The sequence below is a fragment of the Nanorana parkeri genome, unplaced genomic scaffold (genome assembly GCF_000935625.1).
Source record: "Nanorana parkeri isolate BGI_ZX_2015 unplaced genomic scaffold, ASM93562v1 scaffold124, whole genome shotgun sequence".
NCBI lineage: Eukaryota > Metazoa > Chordata > Amphibia > Anura > Dicroglossidae > Nanorana > Nanorana parkeri.
This window is the reverse complement of record NW_017306392.1, coordinates 753,596-773,700: the sequence shown is the minus strand read 5'-3', so window position 1 is coordinate 773,700 and position 20,105 is coordinate 753,596. Positions and strand designations below refer to the sequence as shown.

Genomic DNA, 20,105 nt, shown 5'->3' with positions numbered 1-20,105 from the left:
CTCTCTCCTCCCCCCCACCCCTCTCTCTCTATTTAAAAAAACCCTAGCTACGCCTAATCACACTATATTGGTGGCACATAAAAACCAAGTGGTATATCTAGTCTTCTTGTTTGCTTATAGATTTCCTAGAGAATATATCTTATTAGGGCAATGAAAGGCTTATTTATGTAAGAACAGATACAAGGGAAAATTCCCTTGCAAGGTGAACAGCCTATTTGCCTTTAGTAAATCAGCTCCATAGTGTTCCAGAAATTCACTGGAGTTGGATGGAGATGGGATAATGAATAATATTATAAATAATAAGCTCTATACTTATTTTTTTCCACAATGAATCCATGTTTTTTTCACACATCCAGGTGTTTGCTGAAGTTTATACTTGTGATTTCCCCCACACATGCTTTAATGTTGCAAGTGAACACAGGTTCTATTTACGTTGCTCACTTTTCCCTTTAGTAAATTAGGCCCCTATTGTAAACCTGTTTGTATGGATCTGTATGCCACATGCAATATCATAAATGTTTATTTTAATCCTAGGTAGATTTTACAGAGGTGATGTCATTCTCATTCATTTGCTCATATTTTCTAGGGGTTCCTTTTCCAAAGAACTTTATGTCTGTAGCTAAAATCATATTGAAGCGACTTTTCCGGGTCTATGCCCACATCTATCACCAGCACTTTGACTCAGTGATCCAGCTGCAGGAAGAGGCACATCTCAACACATCTTTCAAGCACTTTATATTTTTTGTCCAGGTAACTGTATCTTCTGTTCACGCTGGCACCTAGAAAGGCCTAGTTATCTTATGGTCTGTTGTAACGGCTAGAATAATATGCTTTGACATTAAGAAAGTGGTAGACTGCTTGACATAAACTGCTGCTCCACTATTTGTCATTCTGCACTACAAGTTTTCTTCTGGTCACATCCGTCTCCCATCTTGGAGATGGTCTTATAGAAGTCTATGGGGCTTTAATGTGCATGTGCAGCCAGCAGAGGGAGAGCATTTCGGTATGTACCGATCTGTGGAGGGGGAAGGGTGGGATTGTTTAGGCCAGGGGTGGAGTGCATGTCGTTTTAAAGTGCACTTATCCTTTAATAATTAAATCTAAAATGTTTATGGCACCTCAGCATCAATTTCTTGTACGAACAATTTACTAAAATCTGAAATCTGGTTATGAATGAATTAAGTGTAAGTGCATAAGCAGAGACGTGTCAGATCTTTGATGTATTGTGTTAAAGATCGGGTGCTTACAGTATCCTGTTTTCAGTAGGTTTTACATACCTTAACTTCCGCTCCAGCAGGCCCCGGCACTCTCCACTTCTTCCTGATGCTCTGAGCAGGTCCTCACCATTATCATATACACCGTAGGGCTATTAGTCTTTAATTTAATGTAGGGGAGGCAAGCATGTGACCATAGCCAGGAGCATCTTACAAAGCAGGTTTTGGGGGACTGGTCGCATGGATGGAGGGAGCCTGCCAAAGTGGGGAATAAGGTAAGTATAGCTTCTTATTCTTCTACCCCTAGACTTAATGATCATTTAACACTTGGGTGGTGGGGCCCACTGCAAGAGTATTTTTTTTTTCTAACACAGCCAAGTTTATTTAGATGGAATGGGAAAGGGTTTTTTTTGTAGGTTTTTATTTCTGTTTGTGACTCCATTGGAAACATTTCCATCATTCCCTGTCCCCGTGACACTCATACAAGTATTTGGTGGGTGGGTGTCACTGGGACAGGGAGGCACAGACCGCAATACAAATATTGTCAGCAATTGCAACCCTTCCTCTCTCTACCAAAAATGTGTTTTTGGTTTTCACTGTCCCTATTTGAGAGATTTTCATCACTTTCTGCTCCAATTGAGGCACAGACATTATGAAGAACCTGACTAAGGATTTAACCCCTCCATACTCTAGCCAAAACAATATAAAATATTGTTTACAATACAAAATTACTGCAAATATCAATAAATGAGATAACATAATATGCAGCGTCATAAGTTGGAAGAATGTCACACTCCATTTTACACACTAATATTTCTTTTTTTCTCCTCTGTTTTTTTCAGGAATTTAACTTAATTGACAGAAGAGAACAAGCTCCCCTGCAGGAACTAATTGAAAAGCTGACCTCAAAGGACAGATAAGATCCCAGTGATATGAGCACAGTTGCCTTTCATTCAAGCAAGCTTTGTTTTATTGTTTCTGGCCCATTCATATAACAGCCAAAACCTGTTTGAATTTCGTTTTGCGTGTGTGCTTACAGAGGGAACGTGATGTATCTATTTTCTTACCTTCTAGTGATTGCAGTTGATTGTATTTTTTACATAACCAGTTTGCAAAAGGAAGAGAAGTGTGAATCCCCTGTAATAATTTGCACACCCTATACTGCACTGAAGAGGTTGACAAGTATAATGTGCCTAATTTAAATATGCCTCAATTTTTACTGAACCACTAAACATATTGTACATTTTAATGCTTGATCATTTACTATCTATGTAGTGGTGCAGAGAACAAGGGAACGGAGCATGAGCTTAGCGAACAGACCTTTGAAAGGTAGAGTGTGATCAAATAGGTGTAACATTAGGCAAATTTGGTTATACATTAGAAAGCCAAATGCATTTTAATAGACTCTATCTAGGTCATATTTTAGAATTCAAATTTTTTCCCTTGCAGTATTTTTCTGAATTACGCTCAAAGGAAATGACATACCCCATATGTCAGAACTAATGCAGAGTTTGGAATGTCAGTGTTCTGTAAGAACATTAGAGTTTGAGCAGGTGTTAATATAGTTTGCCTTATGGTATTTTAGCTCATACAGATTAGAGAGCAGTTTTAAATATGAGCTGTTAAAATAATTTGTGAATTGACTTTGTAGCCATTAGGAGATATCCTGCGAAAGGAATGTAATGAAATCTAAAGATTGCACATACATAGCTGAAACGAAAGCAATATTTTGGACAATTTTGTATAGAAAAATAACGATGACCTAGTTTAAATATCTGCCCTGTATTTGCAATTTAGGAATATAGTGTACAGAGGTAGTCTATCCACTGCTTGGTTATCTCTGAGGAACCACTAAGACACTTCCATAGTCAAGGAATAAAACCATGTTTTCTGAGGGCTCTTGTGCACAGAATGGAGCATGGTATGCACTATTACACGCCATGCCTGCTCTGTGCATTGCTGTCTCTCTATATTAATAATCCTTAACAAGTATAATTATTACAGTGAGCACTGGCACTATATGCTGGCCTACATTTTTATAAATAAACTCCTCAGCCTATTGTTTTTAGACTGCAAATATGAGTTGAGCAAAAATATTTCAATCTCCGGGAAGAAGGAAAACGTACCTCCCCCTGCATTGCAAGGATGAAATGCTCATTTATGCCTAGAGTACCAGAAAAAAGGACTTTTACTGACCTGCTCCCATGCTCCCGACCGCTATAGTATGTTCTCTTTGTCGCTCTGTCCGTTGCTGGCACTACGTGAGGATGCTGAGAGACTGCCCACAACCCGGAGTGTCAGGGAGAAGAGTTGAGCGCCAGGTGCCATGGATGTGAGGGATTATGTAAGTAAAAGTCGCTTTCATTAGTACCCCTGACATAAATGAGCATTTAATCCTTGCAGTGTGGGAGGAGCCCAACTGCAAGGGTCTTTTTTTATTTTCACAGAGTTCAGCTTTAAAAGATCCATTATAACTTGAATCCTGTAATATTCTTTCTAATATGTAAACATTGTATCTGCCCATCTAAAGTAATGAGTACTATTACTGGCAGACATAGACTGCTGAGGGACCTTTGGCTGCAAACTGTGTGGACCTTCTTCAACACACCTCCATGTGGCTCTTTGGGAACATTTCACCAAAGTGCTTCCTATAGTTAAGGAATTGCCTGTTGCATCTTATAACCTTACCTCTGCTACCAGTCACATTCTGCAACTCACCTCTCCACATGTGCCAGCCATGACCTTACAGTTCCAGCCATGTCACTTTCAGTGCCAATGGACCTGCTCCTGTACCACTTAAACAAGTAAATGTTATATCAAAGGTCTTATCTAACTATAGTGCTCCCCACTTCTTATAAATGTACCTCTTAATGGCAGCCTTATTTAGATCTGTGGATCTTTGCAAACTCTGTGTAGGTGAATGCACTGCATAGGTCATATGCATTTGTCTGCTTACTATTAACCACTACAGCCAGGAAAATATGACAGTTATTAATTTATTATGAAAATGTGCATAAAAATGATGTCTGATGTCAGATAAGTCTGCATTTTAGGCAAATATGGGGCCTCTCATCAAACTGTCACTTAGGGCCTGCTAAGGTGGCTTATCAATTGGGAGGCCACTTTAGCACATTTGAAGTGCTATGCCAGCATGAGGAATCAGGAGCCCATACTCTTAATATTATAGAATAATTGGTATGATTATTATATCAAATTTTTAAAAACTTGCAGTAAATGTATGACTATACAGTAACACATGGGAGGTGTATATTTGGCAGTAGAATAGATACTAAATACTTTTAAACTGAATGACACACTAACTGTATATATGCTGCTACTAAAATTTATTGGAAACTTTAGCAATATTAGAAAGATGTTTTTTTTCCCATGAGTATGCTGCCATTTAAATCAGCCCCAGATGTGGTGTATTTTAAAAATAAATAATTTAATTTCCTTTAAGCTTGTAAAGCAAAGTTACCATTCATTTGCAAATGGGCATATTTAAAAAAAAAACTTACAGGGTTATTCACAAAAGGGTGAAGAGTTAGGAGAAGTCAGGAGAAGTGAACAATCTAGGCCAAAATAGCTGATTTGGAAAAATTCTCCCATGCAGCTCACTTTCCAGTTCAGCTATGTTGTCCTAGATTGTTCACTTCTCCTGCCTTCTCCAAACTCTTCACCCTTTTGTAAATAACCCTGTTAATGTTTTCCAAAATAATTTTAGGGTTAATTCCTTTCAGGTTTCCGCTGCATACAAACCCGAATACTTGCAAGGTGATTGTAGCAGCTGGAAATGTAAAGTCTGTATTACTGTAACCAAGCGTAAATGAAAACGTACAACAAAAATCTGTATTGCCAAAATAAGCAAAAAAGAGAAAATGAACAGTGTGAGTAGGGATTCATCTTTACTCTGAGTGAGCAGAGTTTTAAAAAAAACATAATTCCTGTGTTGCTGCTAATTTTTTATTTATAGCAAGCCAAGTTTTTGTTAGTCAAACATAACATGAAGCATGGCATCCTCTACCTTCTATTCAGCGTGAATGTGCTGTGCGTTGAACACATGTGGTTTTGCAACTAATAAGCACAAACAGGAGATGGCCACATTGACAGGGTCCTGGGGATGCCATAGTTCACATACCTCTGCATCCTTGTTTCCCATGTGTGGCTGTGAGAAAGGGCATTAGTCATGAACTTACAATGAATATGTTGGGTGTCCCAGGGAAACTCATTTTACATATGCAGGACTTGGGCAAAGTGAAAAAACAAAACAAAAAAACAATAGTACAGTATGTTTGCACATAGTTTTAACTAGGTCATGCAAATGCATATCCTCCATTTGATAAATGTACAGGTTTTTTTTTTAAACAGGAAGATATACCAAGTGAATGTGTGGACAAATTAGGACAAGTGGAATGGAATGATCATGCCAGGGGTATCTTTCTGTGTTCTCTTCTTGCTCCTTGGACATAAAGCTGCAAGACTCAAATGTAGAAGTGTGTACCCAAAGCTGACATGGGAATTCTAGGGCCCCCCTAACTCACTTTTATTATACTGTGTCTGGAAACATTACGTAAACTTTAAAGCTTTAGGTATTTTTATTCTGGTGCCGATTAGGCAGTGTTTGCACACTTTTCTTTCTATATATTATTATTGTACTGTAATAAACAGTGTGAATCCCAAAGCTATAACTTAATTTTAGTAAATTGCATCAATCTTTCTCTAGGGCTAAGGCAGCTACACAGAGAAGACCCCAAATGGTCATGGCACACTGTTATGCTTTATAAGCCATATTTTTAGTAGATTGTATGTAACTTTTACTTACGAATACTCTACAGAATGTCTCCCTGCCACTTGGGAAAGCATCTGTTGTTGAAGTTATATTACAGTGCCTTGACAGGTGAAGCATTCCTACATAACAAAGAAGCAGCACTTCCTATGCAGTGTTATGGGTCACTGTTAGATCTCTTAATATCTTTGGAGCAGCCTAGTTGCATAATCATAGGTGCACTACAGTGGAAAGCTTGTGAAATTCTTTTAAGGGTTTATCGGAGGATGCAGTGCTCTCATCTTTAACTTGCGGTTATACTGCCACCTACAGGAGGTTTGAACACTACACAAAACAAAAAAAGGGGCCAGCTCCCTCTAGAGCAGGGGTCTCAAACACAATTCACTCAGGGGCCCCTGGACAAATATTTTCTCCCATGGGGGCTGCTTGCCAAATGTCATACTTCAAATTAAATGTAACTATATATGCTACCTGTGTTTAATATCTGTGTGTGTTTATGTCAGTATATGTGTTTGTGATAATTTCTTTGTATGCAATGTCAGTATATATATTTGTGTGTTTAATGTTTCTGTGTGTGTCATATTGGTATGTATACATGTATGCTGTGTCAGTACATGCGTGTGTTTTTTTCCCACAGGTTTTAAATGTAATCATAGAGGACCAACAAGTTCACACATTCACTCACACACAGAAGTATGCACACAGAGGAATACACCCCCCGACACACATACGCACACACATAGAAATACACACACACATAGAGATATGGACACACACACCCTGACGTTTTTTGCAGGGAGGAGGCAAAATCCCTGGTGATCAAGTGGTGGATTAGTAAGGTTTGCACCTTTGGCTGGCTTACTAATCCATCCTTTCGGCCAGTGTTCAGTGAAGACTGTCAGAGCGCTGGCTGAAAGGAACTGAGTGCTGGCACTGACAGGAGTAGCTATGCTGTCTGCATCCGACAGAAATGCAGACAGTGTAGCTGCTCCCCCAAGTCAGGTAAGCGGTCTGTGACCATGTGCCTGACTTGTCAGCTGGCTATGGGCCGCATAGTACCAGGCCAGTATTTTGAGACCCCTGCTCTAGAGGCTATACCTCTACACCTGCTTAAAAGAGAACTATGGGTTAACCTTTTTTGGCCATAGCTCTCTTCAGGGTCACAGGAGGCCATTTACCGGTGTAATACTGTCGAGATCCATCCCGCTGCCTGATTGACAGCTGGCTCTGCCTCTCTAGAGGCAGAACTAGATGTGCCCGCCCCCTCCCCCATCCATTCCTTCAGTCAGTGTTGGAGAAACAGGGAGGGGAGGGGGGAATTCCTGTGGGGGGCCCTGACTGACAGTCACCACTCTCTGCAGGGGGAGGATCGGCAAGTCAGCGATTAGCGGTATGTGTTTGCTGACTTACCAATTAATAGAGCCGACCTGTGACATCTTCATTGCCACAAGACGGCTTGAAATATGGGGATGAGTGTTTTTCACTCACGCCATATTTCTCCTTTAAGAGATTGGTTAAGCTTGTTGTCTGACACCAGGCCTTGGTTTCCCAGGTTTAAAAAGCAGCTACCTGGTCCCCATCCACACCCTTACAAAATTCTACCAGCTTGATGTGGCTTTATTGGCATTTGCTATATTTGGACTTAAGGTCCTGCCGGCAGCTGTGTGATTATTCACTTCATGTCCCCTTAGAACTGGCTCCTTCTGTTCTGTTGTGTGTCCTTTGCTTATCCCTAATTTTGGAACGTCCCTTAAATGAAAAGCTGCAGTGCTGTGTTCTCTATTGAGCGCTGGAGTAAATGGGATAATTGCATTCACTTCAAAATCCTTTTCTCCAGTGGACCATTGGAGGCTATTGCTAGCTTCTCTCTAATGCAGCGGTTCTCAACCTGTGGGTCGCGACCCCGTCGGGCGTCGAATGACGATTTGCCAGGGGTCGCCTAAAGACATCCCAACTCTCCCGGCCTCTACGGGAGTCTCCCGCTACTAGATAGTGGCTCCCGGTCGCCCGGGAGAGAAACACTTTCTCCCGGAAAGGTTTGCTCGATCTTTCCCTGCTCTGTTTTTTTTTTTTTCTTCTGACATCGGAGCCGCCAGCTGCCGTCAGTCAGAAAAAAAACAGCATAGGAATGCATAGCTAGATTCCTATTGGCTATTTCACTTTGCAATAGCCAATAGCAAACTAGCTATTGCACCCGCCCACTGCTGCTGTCAATCAGCAGAAGAGGGCCTGAAGTTCTCCATCAGGTCCCCTTCCAGTGATTGAAGGCAGCAGAGGGTGGGTGCAATTGCCAGCTTGCTATTGGATATTGCAAATTGAAATAGCTAATAGGAATCTAGCTATGCATTCCTATGCTGTTTTTTTTCTGACTGACGGCAGCCGGCGGCTCCGGGAAAAAAAAAAAACAGAGCAGGGAAAGGTTTACTCTGCTAGATCGAGCAGAGTAAACCTTTCCGAGAGAAAGTGTTTTTGTCCCGGGCGGCCGGGAGCCGCTATCTAATAGCTATCTAACGGTAACAAAATTACAGCGATGAAGGAGCAACGGAAATAATTTTACTGTTAGGGGTCGCCACAACTTGGGCAATGTTATCAAAGGGTCGCGGCACTAGAAAGGTTGAGAATCGCTGTAATGGGTTCTCTTTTATGTTCGACTTGTTGCCACTATTATGTTGTTTTATCCCAAAATTATGTCTTCCTTCCAATTATTCACTGTTTGCAACAATTGACCTTTTGAGCAGGTGTAGAGTTGTATTCACTAAATAAAGCTGGCCCCTTTTTTTTGTTTTGCATAATGTCCAAACTTCAGGTAGTCGGCAATATAGCCCACGTATTGAAGACCAGAATGCTGTGTCCTCCAGTGAAATACTGGAAAAAGGGATTTTGGAAATAATTTTAGAAAGATTTTTCTAATCCTTTTTTTTTTTTCTTTTCTTTTTTTTTTTAAATCCTTGGTTACCAATGTATCTCCGTTTTGGATTAAATCATTCCAGCTCCACTACAACAAGGAAATAAAAGTTTGTTTAAAATAGATACATACAGAAAAGTGCCAAGCAACACACATAGAATACAGCGTTCAGCATGAAATAAGATATGAGACAACTTATACGTATCTTATTAATGATCCCAAAATGTATCAAATATTTAATGCATTCTTACAGTACTTAGCTCATTAAGTTGCATAGATATGCTTGTATTCAAATGTATTTGATAGCATTGCATTGAAAATATTTAGAGAAGCACTATATCGACTTATGAATATTTGATGTCCTACAAATAGGATGACCCATACAGACTTTATTCTTTGTTATTTATGTTCAAAAACAATGATACATTTTCCTTAATTTGCTGAAAGCTAGTAGAACTCTAATAGTGATGTATCATATAAGCAGTGTGTGTGCCAATAGTATTTCAGGTTCTTAAAGGCTAGTTCCATTTAACTAAACTTTTGCTTTGGCTGGAATTAAGGCAGGTATAATTAAGACTTACATGCCTTCCATGTTTCCATGTTGACCCGATGTATGCATTGACTACCACCTGCATACATTCAAGCCAAAAAAGACAGAGAGATTTGCTTTCATACAAGGGACACTCCCTCCAAATGCATGGCTGCAAAAGAACCTCACTTCACCACTAGACTGCTGTAATGCACTCCAAAGGGCACAGACTGCAATTAGCTACATCCATCACAGTGCTAAAGCTGTGTTTAGATATCAACCTGTGGCAAAAGTCGTAGAGCTCATGCTCCATATAAAAGGTATAATTAAAGGAGAACTATGAGGTGAGTGCTTTTCACTCACCTCATAGTTCTAGCCGACCTGTGACAATGAGACTGTCACAGGTCGGCTCAGTAGATCGGGAGGTGAGCGAACACATACTGGGTTCGCTCGCCTCTCGATCCTGTCACGGCTCTCTGCCGTGACAGGGGGAGGGGCTGAATTCCCCTCTCCCCACTCCGATCTGCCAGCGCTGACTGGCGGAACGGACGGGGGAGGGGGTGGGTACAGCTGGCTCTGCCTCTGGATAGGCAGAACCAGCTGTCACTCACGCAGCTGGGCGGATCCCGTCATCTAAGTCGGGATCCGCTGCGGCGTCTCAGTATACCGCGAGCTGTAGCTCGCGGTATACTGAGCTTAGGGTGACGGGAGGACGCTAGTTTGTGTCCTCCCGTTACTCTAAGGAGAACTATGGGGAAAAACACTGACCCCATAGTTCTCCTTTAAGTTATATGACCTGCATACCCTCCATTTTTTCATGTTAACTTGGTGTATGCCCTGGCTGCTAGTAGTGTAGACTCACAATAGACACTACATCTGGTCCTATTAGAACTTGGTAATATCCTTTCTCTGTGAACCGTTTGTTCTTATGAACATCATAGAGTAAGGTCTTTGACAACACTCATCCAAGCACCAAAATGCCAGTTCCATGGATAATGGGTGAGAAACACTAACACTAAAGTTACCACACTTAACTCCACCGAAAACTATACTTGGAACTAGTCTTTAACTTGACCTTAAATGTAAGTATAAAGCAAGATTTTAAAGACTGAAACAGAATGTTTAATCTCTACAAAATGTAGACTTATGTACATAATGTGTACAGATTGTACTTGATGGCTTAAAATATTTAAAACCTCTTTTCTTTAGTGAAAACTGCTGTTTTTATGAAAATTAAATAAATATCTTGTTTGACCAACTAATGTGTTGCTTTGGTTATGAAATTATCTTTTAGAAATGTCTGAAGACTTGGAAAATGTGAGTAAGTAGCTATATACTACATTACATATTCACCGACAAATGAAGACTATTTGCTAATATATTTATATCAGCAGAATTGTCCTCTGTATATAAAAGGGCTGCAACCAACTAATCGAGTGATCGGTAATGAGAATAGTTGTCAACTATTCTCATTATCGATTCGTTGGTTGGATGCCCTAGCTCACTCCATGCTGGGAAGAGGGCACAGCAAGCAGTGGGTGGGTGCAATAGCCAGTCTGCTATAGGCTGTTGCAATTTGAAATGGCCAATAGCAGGCTGGTTATTGCACCAGCCCACTATCTGCTATATTCACATTCACCTGCCATCTGCGGAGTCTTGCCACTGGCAGCTGTCATTTCCTGGCTAAAGCTATGCAAGCGCCATGTGCTTACAATACAATTTGTAAAAAATAAAATTATGAAAGGTGGGAACAAAGTCATTTTAGGTTACAGCCTGACAAATTCTGGTGTGGGAGGTGCGTTGCAGTGCCATTCATTTCAATGGCAGCCCAAATGCGCCTCCCACCCAGTGTGATCACCCAGAACACAATGCCATGCGTTCCAGTACAGTGCGATTGCAAAAAATTGTGCATGCAGTTTTATTCTGAAGTAAACTTTGTTTGTAACACTGCATTTGTGTATTTGTTTATTTTAAATTAAGGATGTTTTTTTATGTAATTTTTTTATCCGATTAATCGGGAAAAAAGCAGCCAACTAATCGATTATGAAAATAATCATTAGTTGCAGCCCTAGTATATAACATACGGCTATTATAGTCAGGAGCGATCTTATGACAAGTGCCATCTGGGGCAGCATATAAAAGCTGTCCAAACCCATGGTGATAGGTTTATCCCTCTTTTGGATGCCCCGATTACTTTTTACAAACCTAGATCATTCTGGTAAGATAAATGCTTTTCCAGCACACAATTGGCCTATGTGTATAACTGTGGTAGAGACATGCAGTTCTTGAAATGAAAACCTGGAATTAATTGTCAGGTGCTGGTGGAAACAAGTATGAAGGAAACCTGGCTGGCAACTGCACATTCGTAATATAGACCATCAGAACAAAATGTGACACAATCAGCAAACGTTCAGGAAATGATACATTGGCAGATCTAGTGTAGCAGTTTCTGAAAAGTATTTGGTTTTTAGACTGTGTGATTATGTGGTGGTCTTTGGTAACAATACATTCTGTCTGGTAACAAGCGTACGTGAAAGGTTTACATACCTGGGAACTCTGGAATTGTCCTGTAGGCTTTTATAAACCAAAAAGCTTACTGGGTCTGCAGGAGCTCCCTTTATCTCAAGTACCAACTGGCTGACTGAAGTCGTGACATCAACGTGACTACTAAAGTCACCCAGTAGTTGGAGCCGTGAGCTGACACTGTACTGTAGTGGAGGGGAGATCTGGGATGATGCGCAGGGGGCTGCCTGTGGCTAAAGGCAGGAGGGAATTATTGACTGAAGCTTGGAAGTCTAGCGCATACCTCCCAACTTTCTGAGATTCAGAACAGGGACAATGTATTCAGGCAATGGCCACACCCCTGCCACACCCCCAGTTATATATAAGCAATAGACACACCCCTGCCACAACCCCAGTTATATATAAGCAATAGCCCCCCCCCTGTCACAACCCCAGTTATATATAAGCAATAGACACACCCCTGTCACAACCCCAGTTATATACCGTATAAGCAATAGACACACCCCCCAGTTATATATAAGCAATAGACACACCCCTGCCACACACCCCAGTTATATATAAGCAATAGACACCCCCCTGCCACACACCCCAGTTATATATAAGCAATAGACACCCCCCTGCCACACACCCCAGTTATATATAAGCAATAGACACCCCCCTGCCACACACCCCAGTTATATATAAGCAATAGACACCCCCCTGCCACACACCCCAGTTATATATAAGCAATAGACACCCCCCTGCCACACACCCCAGTTATATATAAGCAATAGACACCCCCCTGCCACACACCCCAGTTATATATAAGCAATAGACACCCCCCTGCCACACACCCCAGTTATATATAAGCAATAGACACCCCCCTGCCACACACCCCAGTTATATATAAGCAATAGACACCCCCCTGCCACACACCCCAGTTATATATAAGCAATAGACACCCCCCTGCCACACACCCCAGTTATATATAAGCAATAGACACCCCCCTGCCACACACCCCAGTTATATATAAGCAATAGACACACCCCTGTCATGCCCCCAGTTATATATAAGTAATGGGTAATGGACACACCACTGCCACACCCCAGTTATATATAAGCAATAGACACACCTCTGCCTTGCTCCAAGTTATGCAGATCATTAAGAGATTATATGCCAAAAATGAATAGTTACTTTTCCTTTATACTAGCTTTTTGAAATAGGAAACAAGATAATTAAGAGATAAGATAAAGGGTTTAAAATTGTACAAAAGGTAGTCAAATTGTAAATTTTCATAGATACCTGTATTCAGACCAACAAGAGGAAGAACTGATGAGGGAAAATAGACAAAGGCATTTGGTTCCAAATAAGGGGTAGTCCCTTCAAATGAAGGACATTTGGGAGATCTGCTGAAATAGAAATAAGGGAAGTTTTGGGGCAGACACACTAGGCTCCAGTTCTTGTCCCTCCATTTTATTTGGTTGGTCTGCTGCACATATTTTGTCACTGCTGCCTGTTTGCCGACCTCATACCAGTACGATTGCCTATTGTTATCAATGTGTTACCATAACTACCCATTTGTTGCCGATTAATTGTCACAATTGCCTGTCTCTTCCCAATGTATCATCAGGGTTGCCTGTTTGTTGCCTATGTAGTGTCCTATTTGTCAGTTTGTTGCCCACTTATTGTAATGTTTGCTAGTGTTACCCACACTTGTTGCCCACCTGCTGTCACAATTGTCAGTCTGGTACCCACATCACATGGATTGCTAGTTTGCTATAATTGTCTATATGTGGCCCACAAAGGCAATATTGGCCATTGCGTTACCCCAGTGTAGTACATAGTGCATCTACATAAGCATATATAAATGACATCCAAAAGCTAAATGGTGGCTATAGACAGTAACAAATATTACCTTTAGCTCACTCTTCATTCATTTGAACATCCATGGATGGGGTAGTGTCCTCTCTCCTAATAACAGCATTAATGTTAACAGTGAACCTTTGGTATTGGGATGCAACGTCCCACATTATTCTCACTCAGGCCAATATACTGTATTTGTTTTAATAAGAAACCAGAGGTGACTCCACATTTCATTCATCCAGAGCATAACAAATTAACACTGGGGTCATAATAGAAGGGACCCTGGATTTGTTAGGGAAAGTTCTTCCCATGGCACCAGTAAGGTATATATCCAAACATAAAAATATACAGCTTGATGGATTTTTCATAAAAGAACCCGCCTAGAGCACGTGAGGGCCATCTAGTGGTGTTTTGCTATAATGATGCGTCTTAAGATTTATCAATAACTATTGCTTTGTAACTATAGTTTTTTTTTTCAAGATGATTAAACAAATCTATTCATTTCTAAGTAAGAAACCAATTTTCTATGACTTGTACTAAAAGTGTAAATCTCATGTTTGTCAGCTTTCATATAAAGACAGAAAACCTGTTTTCCATGTATAATATATAAATGTAAACTTCATATTTATCTACTTTCATATTTAATTATTGACTTTAAATGCCACTTTAAATGTATAGTATGTGGTTCTTCAATTTTTTTTTTTTTTACTAGTTCACTTAAGCTTGGCAAATCATTATTCTATCCCAAAACAAGACTTAATACTGGGATTCTGAGCCAAAATGGGCTTTTGAGTAGCAAACACTTTCTTATTGATATTCTCTTGTATATTCACTTCAATTAAAAAAAATCTTCCCTGCACAATTACATGGCATAACCTCAACCTGTTTGTAAATAACATTCACCTCTCTATGGAGAGTGCTGAACCTGTGTTTAAACAAATTACATCAGAATTAAGTCTTTTTTTTTTTTAAATGTAACAAAAAAGTCTGATTTGGCCCCTAACAAGGAATGTAATGAAAGCTGAATTTATTTTCTATGAGGTGCTAATCAACCTGGCTGTGAACATTTGCAAATAAGCACTACACCCAGATAGAAAATATTTGCTGTGCCTGCTAGAGAGAAACAATGAGAAAAAACTAATTGCTAGAGAGAAACAATCATTTCTCACAAGATCTGGGACTGTACGACGTATTAGCAACACACTTTTACACTATTTTTCTTACCTCTAATGTTTTAATGACTGGAAAACCTTCCAGGGTTCTTGCAGCAAAATTTAAAAAATTGTAAAAGGAGAAGAACTCTCAATACATCAGATGCATAGAGAGCTAATCTGCCCGGATATACATATCACAAGTTTTAAAGAAGAACTCCAGGCAAACGCAAAACTCCTGCACTGCAAGGGTTCATGCTGGTTTTGTCTAGGGGGCTCAAATAAGCTGTATTACTCACCAAATCCTTGGTCCCTGCAGCCTCTTCTCCCTGGGCTCTGGCGGTCTATGACCGCTGAAGTCATCACGTCCAAGATCAGGTGAGTAATACAGCTTTATTTCACCCCCCATAGAAAAAACAAGCACCTAACCCTTGCAGTGCAGAGTAGCCCCACTCCAAGGGTATGGTTGTTTCTTTACCTGGAGTTTTTCTTTAAAGAGAAATGAAAGGGCTATTGGGCCTGCAGTGATCCAAAATCATTTGTAATTGCAAAATGTAAACTTAACAGTACATGTGATCCCTTTTACCCTTAAACAACTTCACCTTGTGTATTAACCAAAACCAGTAACCAACAGGGTTATTCACAAAAGGGTGAGGAGTTTGAAGAAGGCAGGAGAAGTGAACAATCTAGGACAACATAGCTGAAATGGAAAGTGAAATGAATTGGAGAGTTTGTTCAAATCAGCTAGGTTGTCCTAGATTGTTCACTTCTCCTGCCTTCTCCAAACCCTTCACCCTTTTGTGAATAACCCTGCAAGTGTTGTCATTAAACTACCTGCAATTACTCACTCATTCAACTGGTAAACCGTATCTATCCATCAGACTGAGAGGTGAGCTTGGTATACATGTAATTAGCCAGGGATGAATCAAAGAAAACAGTTTAGAGGCAGTCCATCATTCATGAGGTATTTAGCGCACCCAGCCTCCGGATTTTCTATCACTCTTGGTCCTTGCAGAAAAATGTCTGCGTACAGGGCCGATCATCTGTCCCTTACTGCAGGTAATCACTTTATGTGCGAATACACGTGGATGGCCATGGACAGTGTCAGCCTGTCATTGATTCGTACAGGCTTCCTGTCTGCAGCTGATTGCAACCACAGTTACCATACCCACCGCAGAAATATGTGGATCTGGATGGTGTACATCGCTGAACAGACGTGTAAATGAGGCCTTAAGGTGATTTTTCACTTTGCAAAGTTAATTGCCACTTAGTGAATGAGGTAAAATAAAGTGAACATTCACTTTGCAAAGAATACCCAATCATGTGCAAGGATAAAAAAGATAAATGGTATTGCTCACACATGATTGGAGTCAGCACAACTTGACCTCATTTGCTATGCTAAGCTAGATGAAATATCCCTTTGCAAAGAGAAAATTCAGTTATTTTAGTGAATAAGGTGAAGTTATATTGACTTCAATCATCCAATGATGTGCCAGCAAATATCCTTTTTGTTTTCTTTACGTTTTTCTTGCTTTTGATTGGGTATTCTTTGTAAAGAAATTTGAATTTTTTTCACCTCATTCACTAAGATAAGTGACAATTTACTTTGACAGGACACACAGTTTATTCAATTAGTAAAGCAAAACTAAAGCTGGCCATACCCCTATAGATTATCTGCAGATTTTCTATGGTAGGATGGAAAAAGTGCAACAGATTCCTCCATCTATGCTAAACTGTGTGGATGGAGGAATCTCCCACTGGGCCAAGCTTCAGTATCTTGCTAGTCGGCCCCGTTGGCTCTTAAAATAACTGAACAATGCCTGCATCCAATCAGATTGTTCAGGTATTTTGAGAACCAGCGGGGCCAACAAGCAAGATAGTGAAGCTTGGCCCAGCGGGAGATTCCTCCATCCACACAGTTTAGCGTAGATGGAGGGATCTGTTGCACGTTTTCCATCTGACCATAGGCTGATAGAAAAAAATCTATAGGTTTATGGCCAGCTTAACACAATCCTTCTCTTTTAAAGTAGACCTTGTATAGAAATACAAGGTTTGCTTATCCTTCAGCTCCCCATCTTCTGAATAAATATTTAAAAAAAAACAAAAAACATAATTAAAAGTAATAGCAGGTAAAACTTTTTCCGCAAAATATAAAACATAAATACCTGAGGTCCATTAGCACCAAAGGTGAAAAAGCCAGCCCGTTCTCCCAAGGAGTTGTGAACTACCTCAACAGTATTGGTTTCAGTTCTTGCCTATTTTTCGTCCCCCAATCTGCTTTTGTGCCCACAACAGACACTTCTTCTGTCTACCCCGGCCCTGTATGAGGATCCCAAATCCTCTAGAAATGTGCTTTCTACGCAGTGCGTAGAAGTGAGGCCCAGGGACATTACCGGCACTAACAGGAAGCGTCCAGAAGCTGGAGTGTAAGGCCCCTTTTACACTATCTGATCAGGAGGGTATCTGTGAATGGATCCCCTCCTGATCAGAGCGGTACAGATCGGATGTCGCCGCTGTGACATCTGTGTCCATTAATTTTTTTCCCTCCATCTTGTGATGAAGAAAAAAAAAAACACGAAATGCCCGAACCACATGTTGGTCTATGGGGAACCGAATGTAAATTAACTTGGGTGGAAACGATCAGGTCTGGTGAAACAGAACACAGTTCCATTTGATTTCCCAGACCTGGCCAGAGCCGTGGACAGCTAGGTGTAATCGGAGACCTGTCCATTTAGATCCTGCTTCCTATAGACTTACATTGGGCATCTGATTGGGTCAACCTGAAAAACTGACCAACGGACCCGATCAGATTGCCCATCTGAAAGGAGCCTTTGGTAAGTATTATTTACATTATTCCTGACAAATTTGAATCATCGTCTACTTTTGGTTAGCGTTTCTCATTCAGGGGCTGGGGGGCTGCCTCATCGACTGCAATGCAATTAACCATAAAAGTAAATTTTGCCAAATTCTTTGATCATTTGGTGTACTCGGGATAAATAACATTTTGGCCATTCTCTCATCATTAGTTACAGGTATGCAGATAAAGAGTTGTGGTTTATCTGATAGCATAATTGTACCGGGTCAATATATTAAAGCTTTCGGATCAGTCCTTTGACAGCCTAGCAGATAGTATTTTAAGAAGGAGGTCAGCAGAGGTCTGTTTTTGTCATCACAGGATTTACATTGAGTCTATTTATTTTCAAACATCAGCCACAGCTGTCAATTTTCTCTTAACTGCTTCTCCATATTGCTTCCTGTGTTCAGTGGAGCAATGTTTTACCATTTACCATCAATTTATTTATGGGCACCCAACATTGCACCTGGCCTCAGCATGAAACATTTCTCCTTGAAATAAATATGTTTAAATGTGACAAAATGTTTTATTTCAAAGTATAAGGTAAATTGAGCACCCCGAGAATCTAGCTAAAATCTCAGATAGTGGTTGTGTTCAGGTTGTTTTCTATTGTATGTTAATCTGATTGTCCTTACAGGTAAAATGACCACAGACATATGTGGGACCTCATGAGTCCTGGTTTCCCTGACCATCTCACTTTGTGTTGTGGAAATCCCACGATCGTATGATAATCGGCAGGTATATGGAAGGCGTGTGACCGTTTCTACTGTACGGTCGCACGTCTTTTGTCTTACGAGCAGGCTCGAAAACATGCCGAGAATCGTGCGATTCTCGGCGGATTTGTGGCCTGCTCGTAAGACAAATGCCGCACGGGCCGGTGTGCGCAAGCGCACAATGCCCGTTCAGCATTGCAGTCATCGGAAGCCCGCCCCTCAAGGCGAGCTTCCGATGACTTCTAAGACAAAAGTCTTACGATGGTTGTAAGGTGTATGGGCACCTTAGAGGTGCCCATACACTGCACGATTCCCGTACGAGAATTGTGCAGTGTGAATGATATATGGAAGCCGTGCGACCTCTACTACTACTTACGAACATGTTCGAAAACCCGCCGAGCATCGTACGATGTTCGGCGGGTGTGTAGCATGTTCGTAAGATAAAAGCCGGACGGGCCGGTGTGCGCAAGCGCACACTGCCCGTTCGGTATTGCAGTCATCGGAAGCCTGCCCCTCAGGGGGGGCGCGGCTTGCGTTTATCGCAAGTACGATTTGCCTGTCCAAGATAGGCAGATCGTACGTTTTGTTAAGTACCTTACAACCATCGCAAGACAAAAGTCTTGCGTTGGTTGTAAGGTGTGTGCCCAGCATTAGAAGGATTTGAGAGTTCCTTGACCCAGCTGGGCAGACATCCTCATCAGCTATCCAGCACTTCTGATCTCCTTGCTTCTGTCACATACCCGGTAGAGAACAAGCTGATGAAGGGGCTCCTCCTGCACCTCTTGTCCCTACACCACACTAGGGCCAAAGTTACAGGAAAAGCTAGTCCTCATGTGTGTGGTAAAGGATAACTGTAGATCACTGAGCAGGAATCAGGTCCAAGAACACCTCAGCTGGTGAGGTACAGAATCAGCTAGGTAGCGAGATACGCTGGCCATACACTTTACAACCCTCGCAAAGGTTGTAAAGTAATTAATAAATGTACGATCTGCCCATCTTGGACAGGCAGATCGTACTTGCTATCATCGCAAGCCCTCCCCCCCCCCCCCTGAGGGGCTCGCAAGCCCTCCCCCCCCCCCGCTGCGGGGGGGGCTTCCAAACACTGCTATGCTGAACGGGCATTGTGCGTGCGCACACCGGCCCATTCGGTAGTTGTCGAACAAGCACGCCTCTAACCCGCCGAGAATTGTATGATTCTTGGCGGGTTTTCCAGCCTGCTTGTTCAACGGAAGACGTGCGATCATACAGTACAAACGGTCGCACGCCTTCCATACACTTTGCGATTATCTTATGACCGCGGGATTTACCGCGATTATCGTACGATAATCGTACAGTGTATGGGCACCTATACAGAGACCAGAGGCATCATTGGAATACAAGCAAGAGGTCAGCAACAGCCATGCAGCATGATACCAAATCAGAGAAATTATAGGTTTAGCCTTATCAACTATTCACGTTGACAATAGATGGGGATCTCTGACCCCTTGCAGCACCTAGGTGCACAATTGTTTAATGGTACCAAATTAGCAGACAGAGGCAGTGTCAGGAAGCAAGCCATGGGTCCCTAACTGAAGGGCAGCGAGGCACA

At 41.4% G+C, this 20,105-nt stretch overlaps 1 protein-coding gene across 2 annotated transcripts in view; it reads left to right on the top strand.

Moving 5' to 3' along the window:
* Window positions 1-2,924, top strand: part of MOB1B (MOB kinase activator 1B) — a 47,921-nt gene extending 44,997 nt beyond the window's left edge. For both annotated transcript variants that reach the window (XM_018553562.1, XM_018553563.1), the window contains exons 5-6: window positions 587-750; window positions 2,057-2,924. In XM_018553562.1, coding sequence (XP_018409064.1) covers window positions 587-750; window positions 2,057-2,134 — 242 coding nt within the window. In that variant the 3' untranslated portion in view covers window positions 2,135-2,924. The remainder of the gene's footprint in view (window positions 1-586; window positions 751-2,056) is intronic.
* The last annotated feature ends 17,181 nt before the right edge of the window (window positions 2,925-20,105 follow it).